The sequence below is a fragment of the Lepus europaeus genome, chromosome 17 (genome assembly GCF_033115175.1).
Source record: "Lepus europaeus isolate LE1 chromosome 17, mLepTim1.pri, whole genome shotgun sequence".
Taxonomy (NCBI): domain Eukaryota; kingdom Metazoa; phylum Chordata; class Mammalia; order Lagomorpha; family Leporidae; genus Lepus; species Lepus europaeus.
Window position 1 is genome coordinate 33,321,255 of NC_084843.1, and position 19,230 is coordinate 33,340,484.

General features: G+C 43.2%; 2 protein-coding genes across 2 annotated transcripts in view; one reads left to right on the forward strand and one right to left on the reverse strand.

Moving 5' to 3' along the window:
- The window catches only part of ENTPD1 (ectonucleoside triphosphate diphosphohydrolase 1), a 183,223-nt gene extending 166,592 nt beyond the window's left edge, over window positions 1-16,631 (reverse strand). The window contains exon 1 of the mRNA XM_062214724.1: window positions 16,571-16,631. The gene's annotated coding sequence lies outside the window, so the exon portion shown is untranslated. The remainder of the gene's footprint in view (window positions 1-16,570) is intronic.
- A 319-nt stretch (window positions 16,632-16,950) lies between these two features.
- The window catches only part of TCTN3 (tectonic family member 3), a 30,462-nt gene continuing 28,182 nt past the window's right edge, over window positions 16,951-19,230 (forward strand). The window contains exons 1-3 of the mRNA XM_062214763.1: window positions 16,951-17,264; window positions 17,440-17,563; window positions 17,874-17,992. Of these exons, the coding sequence (XP_062070747.1) occupies window positions 16,982-17,264; window positions 17,440-17,563; window positions 17,874-17,992 (526 nt within the window). The 5' untranslated portion in view covers window positions 16,951-16,981. The remainder of the gene's footprint in view (window positions 17,265-17,439; window positions 17,564-17,873; window positions 17,993-19,230) is intronic.

Sequence of the window (19,230 nt, forward strand, 5' to 3'; positions counted from 1 at the left end):
GGTGCTGGTTTGAGTTTTGGCTGCTCCACTTCCCATCCAGCTCTCTGCTATGGCCTGGGAGAGCAGTAGAAGCAAGTCCTTGGGTCCCTGCACCCATGTGGGAGACCGGGAAGAAGTTCCTGGCTTCTGGCTTCGGATCAGTTCAGCTCCAGCCATTGTGGCCAATTGGAGAGTGAACCAGCGGATGGAAGACCTCTCTCCCTCTCTCTCTCTCTGTCTCTCTCCCTCTTTCTCTCTCTCTCTCTCCCTCTCCTTCTGTCTCTCTCTCTCTCTCTGTGTGCCTCTCCTCTCTCTGTGTAACTCTGACTTTCAAGTAAATAAATAAATCCTTTAAAAAAAATTGAGAGAGAGAGAGTGCAGCCATTGCCAGCCAGGAGGGAAGGACCCTGCTCTCCTCCTACTTCCAATCTCCTGCTGAACAGAACCAGAAGTCCCTTGATGCAGTTCACCCTGGCTGGCCTCCCAGGACACAGAAAAGGGAAGAAGACAGAGAGTAAACAGAGAGTAGCCAATGCTGTCTGCACACAAGTCTCAATATTTAAAATCTCAAAATGTACCATTTGACTATAAAAGTAGTATGTTATGTTTACATATTAGTTAAAACTAATGAAACTGGAAAAGCTCTTGGAAAAGTTACTTGAGAGTCTCAGCCATTGAAGGATGAAAGGAGAAAAGTTCTAGTTCTGGCTCTGATCATTATCAATGATACCAGCTAGGCAAATCCTTAGTGCTTGAGGCTGTTTGCTCAGATTTACAATAGGACGAAGTCTATTGGTCTAATGAAGCTAAAATGAAAATCAAAAAAACACAAAATGCTTTATAATTACAAACGTTCTACCAATGTGAAGTGTTAGCATGTTGTCACCGTGACAATATACAATCCTGTTATTAAAGACACAATCCCATTATCAAACACATTCAGGAAAGAGACTGCTCTATTTTATTTCATTGTTTTTCAAGTAGGAATACATTTACATAAATATTTATCACCATATACCCTCTTACAAATGAAAATAAGTATAAATAAATAAGATATATTTATTAACAATTATTTCCTTCCATTAATCCTACACCAAAACAAACAAACAAAATCCCACCACCTTCTAATTATCAGTTTCTAATAAACAGGAAACTGAGCCCATGCACAGTGCCACTGATGTAGATATTGTCAGGTCCTAGTCTCTCAGTCTTCTTCCCTTAGCTTACAGTTTCTTTCCCCTGCTTTGATTATTGCAAACAACCTCTTACTAAGATTAACTCTGTAAATTCAGGGGAGGGAGCATTAGGCCCACCCAGCTCTAAGGTCCATAAGGTCCCAGATCACAGGCCTCATGAGGTCACATTTCTCCTCTATAGTTAAATCCTAATAATGGGTCTTGTCTTGAGGTTTTGTTTTTTTTTTAACAGAAGCCCCAAGTCCTGCACAAAAAGTAACAATCATGTGCACACAGGCCCTAGACTAACCAAAGCCCACTTTGCCATCATTGAAATTCCCAGAAGAACATGACAGCTGTCCTTTCACTGACCAATGAAAGGAAGGCCAGGAACACTGTGTGCCAAGCAGAGACCTGCCTCAGAGCTCAACATGTGGCTCTCAACCCCAGCTTCAACCGATGAGTCCTCACCCATCACCCCTCAGGGAGTTGGGAATTAAGCTGTAGCTGCCCACACTCCTTGTACTCCTTGCTCTGCGCTTTGCAAAATAAATGCCAACTTTCTTCCATTGCCCTGATGTCAGTGATTGGCTTGCTGTGTGAACAGCAAGGAAACCCAGGTTGGGGTGGGGGTAGGGGGGCTTGGAGTGGAGGGATGGGTATTTAAAACACTCATAGTTTTTTATCTAGTTATTTCCTTCTATTTTTCATTGTGTGCTTTACCCTTTCGACCACTTCCTCTTTTGTCCTTATATGCTGTAACATTTCTGATGATACAGTAATTATGCCCAAGATCACGATTCTTGCCCATTCTTTTTTCACTTCCTTTTTAATGTAGAAATAGGCGCCATTAGGTTATAAGAAGCACCACTAGATTACAGAAAGAAATACTGGGCAGAACATCTTCTGGGTGTAATAACCAAGTCAAGTGAATTAGTGAAGTTATTTTGTTCCTATATGGGAACTTTAGTGCTTCTGCCTTGTTATAAACCTGGCACCAATATGCATTAATGAAGCCAGAGATTTTATTTCATTTAGGGTTCTCTGTAAGAGCCTTAAGATCTGACTCACTGTAAATTCACTCATTTGGCTGACCTAAAGTTCCTAAAAGGAACTTTTGAGGGAGGGAGGATTGTTTGCTTTTAAATATACCACCATTAGGACACTAATCATTTGTCGGTTCTTACCCACCCTCAACAAGGTAGAGAAAGGTGGAGACTTAAAATCACTAAGGAAATAAAATCAGAAATTTCCTAAGAGTGAACATAAAGCTGAAATTCCTACTGCTGACTCCATTGTTTCAAGTCTTTCCAGTGGGTGGGAACAGGAAGATTGAAAAGCCTGGGGAAGGAAAGGTTTTGCCCTTTTCCTTTAAGCCAGTCCACTTTATTTTAATTAGCTGTTGAGCTATTACCGTTTTGCTTCACATCAGGAACCTGTGAAACCCCATTCATTATCACACCATCTTGAGGAAACAGATACCGCCCTCCTGAACTTTGGTAAGAAGTATAACAGATATAGCAGTCCAGACCAATTACTCCAGGAAAGACAGATCCTCCTGGTAAGGCCACGGGAAACTATTTTCTAAAACTCCCTGATAAGCCTTTTTCCACACAGATGATTTCCATGGTACACACTGTGCTTCTTTGAACATGATTGGTAGAAACTCCATTTAAAATGCTGGAATAGCTGAGGTATTTATAAAGACAGAAAGACTGGAGAGAAACAGAATTCTAAATAATTTTAAATCAATTTGTTAGATAGCATTAATAGGCTATTGTTTTAATATTTCCAAATCTGCTAAAGATTACTTCAATTCATAATGCCTAAAATTACAATAAACTTACATCAGGACTTAAGAAAAATTTTGGATGAAAGAATGCACAATTTACTATTTACATGAATACCCTGATTTTAATAAGCAAGTGTCACTCTAAATATGAAAACTGGCTTGGTTTGGGTTTTGGCACCAGACTGCTAGGAATAATATGAGTAAATGAAATTACTTCAGCACTTTCATTATTTCAGCATGAGCTTTAGGATGCTGGTAAAAGAACCTCTATCAACATAAAAATACCAACTGTCTGCTGAGAGCTAACTTTTTTAAGCTGTGATTAATTCTTCTACTCCACAATTAGATGTAAAACCTATGAGGAAAGTAGCACCAATAGATAATACTTCTAGGTTAAAAATAGTAAAAATAAAATGTTAATTTGACCAATAAGTGGTGAAAGAGGGAGTAAAGAGATTGCACTCTCCTCATGACACATTTTGAATTCTTCTTATAACTTATTGATAACTAAGAAATTTTTCCCATGAATAAATGGGTAATAATTAAAATTAACCATTATAATAATATGAATTGTAAATAGGTTACCCAAAGGGAATTCCTAGACAATGTGCAGCTAGAAGATTGGGACCTTGAGGTAATCTGTAGCCTGAATTTTTACTATCATTCTCAAGTATGGAGAAGACATTTCTAGAGAATAAATCTGAACAGAGGCCATAGGGTTTGGAGGTTGCTTAGCTTAATACAAGAGTTGCTCTTATTAAGTAAGTCTCTCCACTTTTTTTCAAATAAGTAGGAAAATTCAGTGTGGCAAAATAACAGCTCAAATCTTAAGTGCAGGAAACATTGTGAATAATAGCAAGTGTACTTCATATCCCAGTGTTAGAACACCATGTTTTTCCCAAACAAATCTCACTGGACTGCTCAAACTAAGCACTATATGGAGCAAATTGACCTCTCACTTCTGAACCTGACTTGCAGCACAACTTACTACAAAACCCACTGAAGAAGCTTCACATTCTTGTACACTCCCTGGATCATAAACTCTGTACTGGAGCTAAGAGCCAGCAACAAGATAAATTAGAAAGTTTGTGCTTCTGTTGGAGGAGAACTGGTGAGATGGGTCTGGCTTTGTGTCCTGGTGTCAGTGACAATTTACTAGACTGGACACATCAGTGAGAGTAGAAAAAAATGAAGTTTCATTAAAGCAAGAAAAAGAAAAGCTCCCACAAAGGGGAGGGGCTGGTGGAAAAGAGACCAAGCTGCTGAGCTCTCACAGTCTATGGGTAGTTATATGTCTTTAACACGTCAAGTCCAAACAGCAAATGTAGTGGTTATACATTAGCTACTGTGAAGGCAGGGGCAGTCTTTTTTTAAAAAAAAAAAATTATTTATTTATTTATTTGAAAGAGATACACAAAGAGAGAGATAGAGACACAGAGAGAGAGAGGTCTTCCATCTGCTGGTTCACTCCCCAGTTGGCTGCAACGGCCGGAGCTGCGCCAATTCAAAGCCAGGAGCCAGGAGCTTCCTTCAGGTCTTCCTACATGGGTGCAAGGACTTGGGCCAACTTTCACTGCTTTCCCAGGCCATAGCAGAGAGCTAGACCAGAAGTGGAGCAGCCAGGACTCGAACCGGCACCCATATGGGATGCTGCAGGCAGTGGCTTTACCTGCTACGCCAGAGCACCGGCCTGGCAGGGGCAGTCTTAAAGTAACCTTTTCTAAATTGTTTCTGTCAAAACTTCATCTTATTATCCACTGGCAAATATTTGTTACAATGGGCTTCCATCCTGTTCTGTTTAGTGCATACGTGCTAGCAAGGAGCTGGAGAATGGAGCCAGTCTGGCCTAATTCTAGTCCCGGGCTCCCTCACTTCTGGGCCAGGCATTGTGGTGTAGCAGGTAAAACCGCCACCTGGGTGCTGGTTCAAGTCCCAGCTATTCAACTTTGATCCAGCTCCCTGCCAGAGACCTGGAAAAGCAGCAGAGACGGCCCAAGTGCTGGAGCCCCTGCACCCACATGGAAAACTCAGATGAAGTTCCTGGCTTTGGTCTGGCCCAGCCCCAGCCACTGCGGCCACCTGGGGATTGAATCAGCTGATGGATGTCTCTCTCTCTGTCTCTCCCCCTCCTCTGTAACTCTGACTTTCAAATAAACAAATGTCTTTAAAAATTAAATAATTACAAATAAGTAGGTAAATAAAAAGAAAATGTGTGCTTCCAGAGAAGTGGAATCACCTTCAAACCCAGGTAAGGAGCCTCTGCAGATCCAAGAAGCACTATGAACCTCAAGTAACATAAACAAAAAGAAAACCATATCTAAATATGCAAATTATTGCAAACAAATAGGAAAAATAAAGGGCTTGGGATTTCAGCTTACTTGGAGTTTACAGATTATTCTATTACTGCCTCAATGGAAGCAGGCAGAAGACAGGATTCTTGGGCATAAACAAAGGACTTTACTACTCACAGCAACAGCCAGAAAGACACTCATCAGCATATTTGCATTGGTTCACCTTTTGCCTAAGTCCCATGGGGTAGTGCTTGCACACACAGTGGATTGCATCCCAGGAGAGGACCAGAGGGCAAAGGGCCCAACATTCTTTGAGAAAGCAGCAGAGCCAGTTTCCCTCCCTCTCCTCAGGCAGTGAGCAATCACACAACACACTATGATCTCCTTGACCAACTTAGCTGACTTGCTATAGAAACTGCTCAATAATGAGATGAAAAAACCTTGCTATCTGGCACACTCAACAATTATTCACAGAGACAGTTAGGAACCCTAAGAACAGCCTCTCCCACAAAAGCCAAGGCAGAAAATGGAGCTGCAGTAGGGCAAATTTACTACATCTTATCACAAATAAGTCAGGATTAGCTTGAAGCAGATTTAGATAGGGCTTAAAATATGTATCGTGAGGGCTGGTGTAGCAGGTTAAGCTGCTGCCAGTTGATGTCCCAGCTGTCCACTTCCAATCCAGCTCCCTACTAATGAGCCTGGGAAAGCAGCAAAAGATGGCCCAAGTACTAGGGCCCCTGCACCCACGTGGGAGACCAGGATGGAGTTCTAGGCTCTTGGCTTGTGACCATTGGGTAGTGAACCAGCAGATAGAAGATATTTCTCTCTCTCTCTGTAACTCTGCTTTTCAAAGAAATAAAATAAATCATTAACAAAGACGTTATGACCAGGGATATTAATAGATATAAGGAAGACCATCTCATCGTGATAAAAGGGTTAATACATCTAGAAAGTATAAAAATTAAACATATAACACCTAATAATAGATCTTCAAAATACATGAAGTACAGAATTAAAGTAGAAATAGACAAAGGGTATGACTCACTCATCTGAAAGGATTCTTGCTTAAATAATATGCACTAAAAATACACATAGTTATTGTGAAGTTCCAGGAAAAATCAGAGAAGCAGAACAAAAATCATTTTATAGGACTTGAATTTAAACAAGGCCATAAATTTCATAATTTTAATGTTGACACAAATATAAAAATGATAATTTCTCCAGATTCCAGGGATAACCTAATGGAATAACTTAATGCTTCCTTTCATGTCCTTTCCTTCCTCCTTTTGGGAAGCCTTCCCAAGGTTACTGAAAGAGTAAGGTGGTGCCCAAAATGTCACATTCTTACAAGGTGTAAGAAAGTGAACCTGAAAATACTCTTTGTAATTCTGTTTCAGAACGTGCAAGCTAATTCTGCTCTTAAACTATTTTTTGCTCCCATTATTGTTAAAAAGACTGCATATTATCAAAAACACAATAATTTTTTAAACTTCTGTTTGAAAAATAAGTAAATGATGATCACGTTCTTGTACATAAAATAATGCATAAGTGAACAAGTCAATAAAAATGTTTGTACAAAGATTAAGAGGTTGTCAGGATAATTAGTTTTAAGATGGCTTTTATTTGATACTATATCATAAGTTATTTTAAACTACCTATTTTCCAACATATTCTTAAATTCAGAAAAAAATGTAGATTTTTTTACCAATAAACTATAAAGTGGCATTACATAGTGTAACAGATAAATAACATACCTCCAAAATATAACAAAGGTTATAATCTAAAATGAGGTCTAAAAGAAAATAGAAGACTTTGTTTTGTTTTAAAATTAGTTTATAGCCTTAGTTCCCAAGCCCAAAAGAAGGGCACAAATCAGTGCCCCTTCTCTGAAAAAACTAATTCTAGTTTTTTATTCTAAAATTAGTAATATTTTTACTTCAAATTTAGATAATATTACCAAATGGTAAAAATTTTCCTCTTAAAATTAATAAGAACTACTTCTCTAATAATTCTTAATCGTACTTGGGGCCAGTGCTGTGGCGCAGCAGGTTAATCCCCTGGCCTAAAGTGACGGCATCCCATGTGGGCACCAGTTTGAGACCCGGCTGCTCCACTTCCACTCCAGTTCTCTGCTATGGCCTAGGAAGGCAGTGGAAGATGGCCCAAGTCCTTGGACCCCTGCACCTGCGTGGGAGACCCTGAAGTTCCTGGCTCCTTGCTTCAGATTGGCGCAGCTCCGGTTGTTGCAGCCAACTGGGGAGTGAACCAGTGGAATGGAAGACGCTCTCTCTCTCTCTCTGCCTCTCCTCTCTCTAACTCTAACTTTCAAATAAATAAATAAATCTTTTTAAAAAATTAATTGTACTGTACTGAAAATCTGGTTATATTTTCTGAAATTATCAAATAACATTTGAAAACCTAGATTGTTAGGATGTGGAGGTTTAAAATACTCAACATAAGGAAAAGCCTCTCTCTGACTAAAGTTCCAGGTAATCACTGTCAGCAAGATTTGCTCCTCAGATTTGGGATACTCACATAAATCAACAGTGATGAAACGAACATCTTAACAGGGCCTTATTATAAAATAATTAATTATTTGAGGTGTTAAGCATTAAAATCTGTGAAGCGGGGCTGGCATTCTGGCATTAATGGGTCAAGCTGCCACCTGCAACAGCAGCATCCCATTTGGGCGCTGGTTTGAGTCTGGCTGCTGCATTTCCAATCTACCTCCCTGCTAATATCCTGAGAAAGCATTAGAAGATGACCTAAGTCCCTGGGCCTCTGCATGCACGTGGGAGACCAGGAGGAAGCTCCTGGCTCTTGGCTTCAGCCTGAGCCCTGGCCATTGTGGCCATTTGGGGAGTAAACCAGTAGATGGAAGATCTCTCTATCTGTCCCTCTCTCTCTCTGTAAACCTGCCTTTCAAATAAATAAAAAATAAATCTTTTTTTAAAATTGTGAAGCCTTATAGATTCCAATTGACTGCTATTTTGTTCAAAATTAGCTGGAAGAGTAAAATGCCAAAATAGAATTTAGTTTGAAGATATTAATAGGTAGACTATAATATTTTCTAACAAGTCTCTGGCCACTATGAAACTCATATCTTAAATAACTATATTACTACCCCTCCCAACTGTCATAAATAACTCTGCCACAAACTAACCTTCAGCTCAAAAATTAAATTCAGAAAATAAAACAATGTGTAAATATGAGGGTACTTTTAAAAGTTTGTGGAGAATGGAATTAAAAGATATGTTTATTTTGGTGAAAAATATTTTGAAATCCATGCATATGAGGGATCTTCAAAAAGCTCATGAAAATATATATTATGAAAAATTATGCATGAATTTGTAAATTACCTGCATCAAAATAAGTTTTTCTTGTAATTGCATTTTCCACAAACTTCTTGAACTACTTTTTAACAGCTACATAATCAAAAAATCACAGCAACTTGCCCCACTATGCTATAATAGCAGTTATCTGTTTCATGAAACCATTCCCCAGTAATACAAAAATGGCCATCAATTATTCTCCTTTCTACCCATGCCCTTTGATATATTGTCTTCCAACACTGTTCAAGGCTGGCCATGAGACATCAGCAAACGTGACACAAGCAGACGTTTGAAAAGTGCTTTCACATTTGGGGCCTGTCCTTTCAGGCTACTTTGTTAAATCTGAAATCACCGTGTAGAGAGGCCTGGGTTACCCTACCAAAGTGTGAGAAACCACATGGAGCATGTAATGTCTAGCAGTGGGAGGCCCTCCAAATCTCCTTTTTCTTTTGGCTATTCTTGACCTTTTGCAAAAACATACAAATTTTGAAACTGACTTGTCACTTTTTATCAAATGCTGTTTTAAATTTTTAATGGTAGCAAATTGAATCTACACATCAATTTGGGAAGAACTGACATATTTTAATTGTCTTTCTAGCTGTGAATTTCGTGTAGTCCTCCTTTCATTTAGGCTTTCTTTCACTGCTTTCAGAAATATTATACAGTTTGATAGGTAGTTGTCTTGCACTGCTTCAGATTTATTCATAGGCATTCGATGTTCTTCATGTAATTATAAATTTTATTACCTAACTTTTTATTTTATAATTTACTATTTCATAAAGTAGGAATACAGTTGAGTTTTCTATATTGAAATCATGAATATTTATCCTTTTCTTTCTTCTTCCTTTATTTCCTGCATTCTTGTGCATCCTTATGAAAAGATTTTCTTTCAGTCTGAAGACTCCTTTTAGCCTGAAGAGTCCCTTTGTTTTTTTGTTTGTTTGGACAGGTAGAGTTATAGACAGAGAGAGAGAGAGAGACAGAGACAGAGAGAAAGGTCTTCCTTCCATTGGTTCACTCCCCAAATGGCTACCATGGTCGGCGTGTGCCAGTCCGAAGCCAGGAGCCAGGTGCTTCTCCTGGTCTCCCATGCGGGTGCAGGGCCCAAGCACTTGGGCCATCCTCCACTGCCTTCCCGGGCCACAGCAGAGAGCTGGACTGGAAGAGGGGCAACCGAGACTAGAACTGGCACCCTTATGGGATGCCAGCACTGCAGGCGGAGGATTAACCAAGTGAGCCACGGCGCCAGCCCCCTGAAGAGTCCCTTTGTGTCAATCTGCTAGTGATTTGTTATTCAGTTTTTTCATCTTGTCTTAATTTTTTAGGGATATTTTACTGGGTATGGAGTTCTAGGTTGTCTTGTTAATTTAACACATCGTTTCACTTTCTAAGACTTCCATTATCTGTTGAAAAGTAAGGTGAATATTTTATTGTTACTCTTGAAAATAATGAATTTTTAATCCATTTTTTGTAGATTTTCCTGGTTTTCAGCATTTGAGTAAAATATATTTAGTTATTATGTTCTTTTTGTTTTCTTGCTTGGGTTTTATAGAGCTTGAATCCATAGACTGATAACTCTCATTCATTTTGAAGATGAAATGCCCCATTATTGCCCATCATTCTTCTGGGCCTCTTATAAGATATCTATATTTCTATCACTCTCCTCCCATTGTCTCATATTCTTTTCTGAATTTCCAACATTTTTTTTTCTTCCATGGTTTTTTGTTGTTGATGTTGTTTTTTAATTTATTTGAAAGGCAGAATTACAGAGAGAAAGGGAGAAACAGAGAGAAAGAGAGCTATTCTGTCTGCTGGTTCACTTCCCAGATGGCCACAACAGCCAGGTCTGGGCCAGGCCAAAGCCAGGAGGCTGGCACTGCAACCAGGTCTAGCAGGGACCCCAGTACTTGGGCCATCTTCTGCTGCTTCTCCAAGCGCAATATCAGGGAGCTGGCTCAGAACTGGAACAGCCAGCACTGGAACTGACACTCATACGAGATGTTGGTGTTACACGTGGTGGCTTGACCTGCTGTGCCACACATTGGTCCCTCTTCCATGGGTTTTTTTTTTTTTTTAAGATCTATTTATTTATTTGAAAGTCAGAGTTATATATATAGAAAGATAAAGATACCTTCCATTAGCTGGTTTACCCCCAGATGGCTGCAATGGCTGAGGCTAGGCTAGGCCAAAGCCAGGAACCAGGAGCTGTATACAGGTCTCCTACATGAGTACAGGGGCCCAAGCACTTGGGCCACCAGCTGATGTTTTTAAGGCCATTAGCAGGGAGCTGCATTGGAAGAGAAACAGCCAAGACATGAACCTAAACCCATATGGGTTGCTGACATTGCACACAGTGGCTTTACTTATTACTCCACAATGCCAGCCTCTCTCTTCCATGTTTTATATGTTTTTTTTTAAGTAAAGGCTATATATTTATTTTCATTTTTCATTTTATTCAAAAGGCAGAGAGACAAAGAGATACAGAGAGAGATCTTCCATCCTTTCATTTACTCCCCAAATGCCTGCAACAGATAGCACTGGCCAGCCTAAAGTCAGGAGTCTGGAACTCAGTCTGGGTCTCCCACATAGTGGCAGGGGCTCAAGTACTTGAGCCATCACCTACTGCCTCCCAGAGTGTGAGTTACCAGGAAGCTGAGTGAGTAGTAGAGGAGCCAGGACTCAAACCAGACACTGTGATATAGGATACAGGTACCCCAAGCAGTGACTTAACTACTTCACCAAATGCCCCCCTCAAACTAGATCTTAACTGATAACCTATGTTTTCAGTTCATGAAGGTATATTCTGCTGTGTCTCATCTATTGTTAAACCAATCCATAGAGTTCTTAATTTCCATTATTGCATGCTTTTCAGGTTCATTTTTATAGGCTTTAGTCTCTGGTGAAACTCTTAATCTCATCAGCTATTTTAATGAATATATTAATCATATCTATTCTTCAAGCCCATACCTATAGTTATGACCTCTTACTATTGTTAATTTGTGTCTTTTATGTCACATAATCAGCTATTGATTTTATCAGTCTACCGATTTTTATTTTTTAAAATCTTTGTAAAAATTTTTATCTTATTTGAAATGCAACATGGGGAGAGGGAGAGACAGACAGAAAAAGAGGCAAAGAGACAGGGATCTCCCATCTGTAGATAAACTCCACAGATGCCTGCAATAGCCAGGGCTGGGCCAGGCCAGAGCTAAGAGCCAGGAGCCAGGAATTCAACCTGGGTCTCCCACAATGGGAGCCAGGGACTCAAGCACTTGGGCCATCAGCTGCTGCCACTCACGGTGTAGATGAGCAGGAAACTGGAATCAAGATTTCCTTTGTGATATGATGCATGGGCAATTTTTATGTACTTTTAAAATTTTTATTTTACAGAAAGGGAGGGAAAGGCAGAGAGACAGAGAGATCTTCCATCAGCTGCTTCACTATCCAAATGGCTACAACAGCCAGAGCTGGGTCAGGCCAAAATCTGGAGCCGGGAGCGAGGAGCCAAGACCTTCTTTCCAGTCTCCCTTATGGGTGGCAGGGGCCCAACCACTTGGGCCATCTTTCACTGCCTTCCAGGCCATTAGCAGGGAGCTGGATTGGAAGTGGAGCAGCCAGGACATAAACCAGCACCCATATTGGATGCGAATATCATAGACAGCAGTTTAACGCACTACAGCACAACTCCAGTCCCAATTTTTATTATGTTTGAAAAGAATTAGTTTTCTCCGTTTATTGGATTCAAATTTTATACCACCCATAGATATTAGAATATTGGTTTAATCATTTATTTATATCTTTTCTTCTAGTTATTTTTCATGAAAGAGGTATAATAAAATTTCTCACTCTGATGATGGATTTACCAATTATGTTTTTCTATTTCAAAGCAATTTCTTTAGATATACAAGTATTCATAAATTTTATATCTTCTAGGTAGTTCATAAATTTTTATCAAGATTAAATCTATATTGCCCATTGCTATGGCTTGCATGTTTTCCCTAGAAGTTCATATATTAGAAATTTAATCCCCAAATTCATAGCATTTGGAGGTGGGGCTTTTGGGAGGTACTAGTGTTAGATTGAGGTCATGAAGGGTGGCGCCCATGGCTCCATGGGTGGCTTTATGAAAAGAGCAAGAGAGACTCAGCACACTCATACCCTTTTGCTATCCCATGCCTTTTGCCTTGTTATCACTCAGCAAGAAGGCCCTCACCAGATGCCACCACTTGATGCTGAACTTCCCAGCCTCTAAATCTGAGAAATACACTTAAGTTTCTTTAGCCATTACTCATCTTAGGTATTCTGTTGAAGCAATACAAATCAGACTGAGAAACTCTTTGGTACAATTCACTTGGAATCCTATTTAGACTATTAGTAATATTACTCCAGCTTCTGCTTTGTCCATACTTTTATTTGCAAAGTTGGTATGTTGTTACATAGTTGGACTTATTTATGTTGTTGATTTTCCATTTCCTTCTATTTGTTTCACTGGACTATATTTGTTTGTGTTCCATTTTCCTTCCCTAGTGGTTTAGAATGATCCTGTTTCTAATCTTTTGGTCATAAGTTTTAAGTTTTTCATTAAGGAAAAATGTCAGGGGCCAGTGTTGTGGCACAGCAGGGTAAGCCGCTATCCATGACACCAGTCTCCCATGTTGGAGCAATAGTTTGAGTCCTGGCTGCTCTAATTCCAATCAAGCTCCCTGCTTATGTGCCTGCAAAGGCAGCAAGTACTTGGGCCTCTGTTACCCACGTGGGAGGCCAGGATGGAGTTCCTGGCTCTTGGCTTCAGCCTGTTCCAGCTATTCATTGCAGTCATTTAGGGACTGAACCAATAGATGGAAGATCTCTCGTCCTCTCTGTCTCTCCTTCTCTCTGTTGCTCTGCCTTTCACACAAATAAGTCTTTAAAAATTAAATATACAGGGGCCGGCGCTGTGGCGCATTGGGTTAACACCCTGGCCTGAAGCACTAGCTTCTTCTTTTTTTTTTTTTTTTTGACAGGCAGAGTGGATAGTGAGAGAGAGAGACACAGAGAAAGGTCATCCTTTTTGCCGTTGGTTCACCCTCCAATGGCCGCTGCGGCCGGCTCATTGAGCTGATCCGAAGCCAGGAGCCAGGTGCTTCTCCTGGTCTCCCGTGTGGGTGCAGGGCCCAAGGACTTGGGCCATCCTCCACTGCCTTCCCGGGCCATAGCAGAGAGCTGGCCTGGAAGAGGGGCAACCGGGATAGAATCCGGCACCCCAACTGGGACTAGAACCCGGTGTGCCGGCGCCACAAGGCAGAGGATTAGCCTGTTAAGCCATGGCACTGGCCAAGCACTGGCTTCTCATATAGGCACCGGTTCTAGTCCCAGCTGCTCCTCTTCCGATCTAGCTCTCTGCTATGGCCTAGGAAAGCAGGAGTGGTTAGGAGTGCCCACTTCGTTCCCAGCTCCAGTTTCTGATTCCAGCCTCCTGCCAATGTACACCCTGGGAGGCAGCTGGGATGGCTCGAGTAACTGGATTCCTGACACTCACATGGGAGACCTGGATTGTGTTGCCAGCTCCTGGCTCCAGCACATGGGATCTCTCTCTCTCTCTCCTTCCTCCTCCCCTTCCCTCTCCTCCTCTTCCTCTCTCTCGGGCCAGGAGCTGGTGTTGGGCCCCTGGGGACACAGCACACCCCTTCCTCTCAGCACACAGGGCTTTGATGGACCTTTCTCTCATCTGCCCACCCAGGAGTTGGGTTAAGGGAAACCTCTTCATGAAACTATTGAAAAGCAAAACGCCCAAAAGCTAAAGGAGGCTCTTGGGCACAGACGAGCCCCCGAGTCTGTGCTCCAATCCGGCCACTGGGTCTGACTGCAAAGCGCTCACTGTTCTTCCCAGGTGCTCATGTTTTCTCCTCTTGCAGCATAAACATGACGACGTGAAACTGATGTCTGTAAAGGCAGGCAGCCGCCAGCGAGTTTGTAAAGCTGAGTGACACCTAAGTAATTCCAACCACACCAGAAAATTCTGCAAATGTCATCTCAGAAAATGAATCTGTTGGAAGACTCTGAGTGTGTCCTTTGACACATTACTTTAATTGGGGTGGGGGAGAACCTTGGTGTGCCTGTGTGGTTGAGGGATACAGTATCATGTAACCTTGAAATTACTTCAATAAACAGACTCTTTCATCAACATTAATGAATTCAGGAATAATTTTTTTTTTTTTTGACAGGCAGAGTGGACAGTGAGAGAGAGAGACAGAGAGAAAGGTCTTCCTTTGCCGTTGGTTCACCCTGTAATGGCCGCCGCGGTAGCGTGCTGCGGCCGGCGCACCGCGCTGTTCCGATGGCAGGAGCCAGGTGCTTCTCCTGGTCTCCCATGGGGTGCAGGACCCAAGGACTTGGGCCATCCTCCACTGCACTCCCTAGCCACAGCAGAGAGCTGGCCTGGAAGAGGGGCAACCGGGACAGGATCGGTGCCCCAACCGGGACTAGAACCCGGTGTGCTGGCGCCGCAAGGCGGAGGATTAGCCTGTTGAGCCACGGCGCCGGCCTGTAAATTTCTTGTTAGAGATGTCACCTGCCTTTACCTGGCCAGCTCTCCTCCTAGGCCAGCCAAGTAATGAAAGTCAACAGAGTGCCTTCCCTTCAAGACTAGAACCCGGTGTGCCGGCGCCGCAAGGCGGAGGATTAGCCTGTTGAGCCACGGCGCCAGCAAATTCAGGAATAATTTAACAATGATTCAGAGTCACAGTTCAAATTACAAACTTTGAAATCCAAAGTAGTTTTTGCTTAGATGTACAATATAAATTTCATCAAAAGAAATGTAACCCTGAAAAAATCATATTCATAAAAGTTAGTCTAAACAATCAAAGAAAATAATGTTTGATTTTTTGATATATTTTAAAAATAGTTAATGCATATCTAACATGTCCTACTCACTGTTGAAGGCACAGGGATACATCTGTGAACAAAATAGACAAAAAAAATCCCTGTTTTGTAGAATATATTCTAATACATATAATTTGAATAATCTGAAGTTGACCTTTTCTCATAGAAATTAGTAAGGTAGATAAACACTTTAATGTCAAACACAAATATGCATCACTTTATTTCATCACCTAGTCACACAAAAATGTTTGCGAATATTCACAACACAGGGATACATTTAGCTATTGACTTCAAAACATTGGAAAACCAAGATCTTGTCAAGGAATGTGAGCAAAGTCAAGTGGCCTAAAACTTACCTGCTTAAGTGATTCACCTAGAAAGGAAGGCCCTGGCTAGATACCAGACTTTAGATAACTCTAAACAGTTCTTAATTTATATCCCAAGACCAAGCAGCTGAAATAATCCAGATGTCAGAATTATAGAGAAAAGAAAACGCTAGGTCTAACAGGAGCAAATTATGTAACTCTGAATTGAAATTTGAAAATTAAAGTCAGCTCCTCAGCCATGCCAGGCGCATTTCACGCGGGCAACAGCCGCAGGGCTTGCTGCTCGCGGCCCTGACAGGCCGGTAAGGAGGACCCCAAGACCAGGAAGTTCTCCTGGACAGCGGCCCTGACAGGCCGGTAAGGAGAACCCCAAGACCAGGAAGTTCTCCTGGACGGGGCCCTCCAACTCCCCAGCAAAACAAGACCAAGTGGCGGCTCATAACAGAGCAAGGGTTTTCTTCGCTGTTCCCTGCATTTTGTTTTCTCCTCTTCTAGAAAACATTTTTCTTTCTACTCACATTTTCCTTCCCTATCTCCTTACATTTCCCCTTCTCTTTTTTATTCCCAATTTCCCTTCCTTCAACACTTTTTCTAGCAACAATAACGCAGTTCATCTTTAATAATATTGAAGCATTTGTGGAGTTTAAAAAAAATTTTTTTTCTCAACGTTAAACTTCAAGGAGCTGAATGAACCGTATTTTAATGTGCTTCCAAAAACATGTACTTAGAGGAGACACTTCCTACGGTACGTCACTCTGGGTGTGTTTCACTCCCTTGACACCAGCATCCTTCCATAGAGAGGATGTCTCACCGCAGGAATCCGGGGAGGAAAAGACGTGCAAACCTCGTTCCAGCCGCTGCCGTTTCCGCTCCTCCGGGCGGCCCGGTCTGCGCGGGACTCCGGCCCTAGCGGGTGGCCCGACCTCCTACTGTCCTCTAGCGGAGAGAAGGGACATGGCTTCCCTACCCCGGGCGGTTGCCAGGCGACGGAGGCTATGCCCTGGCCGTCCCGAGGAGGACGGCCTAGACCCAAGGATGCTGAAAGAGCTGCAACAACACCGCTTCTTATTGGCTGGAGACCACTCCGCGCTCGCCATGAGCCAATGAGCGAACGCATGCGCGTGACGTCAGACGCTGTGCGACTCCTCCCACCCCGCGCTCTAGCAACGCGTCTGGAGACGGCGGAGGCTCCCGTTGGACCCTCGGGCGAGTGGCCTGCCCTATGTGCGCCCGGCAGCTAGTGCTACTACAGGTGTTCTTCCTGATGCACCCCCAGGGCGTCCAGCCGCAGTCGTCTGGCTCGCCGTCAGAAACAGCGCCCACTTCTTCGGTCCCGGGGCCGGGCACGCCGGACACGCCGGGCACGCCGGGCACGCCGGGCGGGACCCTCCAGCCGTCCTCGGAGGGGACCGCAGCGTCCTCGGCCGGGCCTGAACTCTCTACGGTGGACTCGACCCTGGCGACCCCTTCGGCGCCTGGGAATAAGACCGTGGACCTCTTCCCAGGTGAGAGGAGGGATTGTGGGGGTCAATCACTCGCTTCTTGGGTGTAAAGCCCTGTAAACAAGGTTCAGCTTGCCACGAAGCGAGGTGCGGGGCTCCCGGAAGAGGAGGGATTAGTGCATGGAAGACGTCGGGGGGCCTCTTGCCACTCGTTCTGCTTCCTGTTGTCCTTTCGTAGTCCTACCGGTCTGTGTCTGTGACTTGACTCCTGGCACCTGCGACGTGAATTGCTGCTGCGACAGGGACTGCTATCTCCTCCACCCGAGGACGGTGTTCGCCTTCTGCCTCCCTGGCAGCGTCAGGTGAGCCGCGGTGCCCAGAACGAATCCCAGAGGAGCCTGGGCCCCGCAGTGGGTGCCAGGTGGAAGTAACAGTTCACCTGCGTGCCCCTCGCCCCCACCTCCGCTCCGAGGACGTTCGCTTGGTTTTTCCCAGCTGCGACCTTCCTTTGCTGATTTCACAGAGAGGAGCTGTCCAGTTGAATAGGACTTTTGTGTTGCCTTACAGATGTTCAGGAGCCTCTCTCTGACACCTGACTGACATCCCTGGGGCACCCGTCTTCAGACCGACCCCTCCCCATCTAAGTATCTTCTCTATCCTCTTTCCTCGTAGGTCTTCAAGCTGGGTGTGTATAGACAATTCTCTGATCTTCAGGAGTAATTCCCCGTTTCCTTCGAGAGTTTTCTTGGATTCAAATGGAATCCAACAGTTCTGTGTCCATGTGAACAACAGTGAGTAGACACACATCGACTGTTCTTGTGTAAGGTGTATTGGGAATTGGCTTTGTCTTTGGGCCACCCTTCCCGTTCTTTATAAACCTCTATTTTCGTCCTTTAGATCTCTACCATTCTCCCTGTTCTTCCACCTCGTCCCTGCCTTTTCTCTCTCTCTCTCTGCCTTGTTAGCAAATCTTTGCCATTTCTTGGACTACACTTGCTGTGGATCAGAGAACTCTTACACAATTTCAGTTTAGATGCTTTAGTCATTCCGTTAAGTTCCTGTAATCCCAGGTAACCAATATCCCTCACTTACTACCATCTCCATGAGGGCATTCCATGAATCCCCAGTGCCTGACACACAGTTAGCACCAGACAACATGTGAACGAATATCTTTGACAAATGAGCCTATGCCTACCTTGTTTTTAATTTTATAAGTTAACAGTGTATGGGAAGGAGCATTATATAGGATCTCAGTCCTACCATTCATTTCCTTGCCATCTGCACAGACTTGAGCAAATCCCTCTGTATTTCCAGGCTAGTTTCTTCAGTTGTGAAGTGAGAACTAATGTCACTGGCCCTGGTTGAGAAGGTGCTCTGTAAATGTAGAGTACAGTAAAGGATGAGAGATGGCAGTCATTGGTGTTTTTAATGGACTGAGAAATTTGCTAGTGATGGCTGCAACTTTTTATTTATTTATTTATTTATTTATTTTATTTATTTTTGACAGGCAGAGTGGACAGTGAGACAGAGAGAGACAGAGAGAAAGGTCTTCCTTTTGCCGTTGGTTCACCCTCCAATGGCCACCGCGGCCTGTGCGCTGCGGCTGGTGCACCGCACTGATCCGAAGACAGGAGCCAGGTGCTTATCCTGGTCTCCCATGGGGTGCAGGGCCCAAGGACTTGAGCCATCCTCCACTGCACTCCTGGGCCATGGCAGAGAGCTGGCCTGGAAGAGGGGCAACCGGGACAGAATCCGGCGCCCCGACCGGGACTAGAACCCAGTGTGCTAGCGCCGCTAGGCGGAGGATTAGCCTGTTGAGCCACGGCGCCAGCCAGCTGCAACTTTTTAAAATATTTTTAAAATTTATTTGAGAGGTAGAGTTACAGACAGAGAGAGGAAGAGACAAAGAGAGAGGTCTTCCATCTGCTGGTTCACTCCCCAAATGGCGGCAATGGCCAGAGCCGGGCCAATCCAAAACCAGGAACCAGGAGTTTCTTCTGGGTATCTCCTGTGGGTGCGGCGGCCCAGG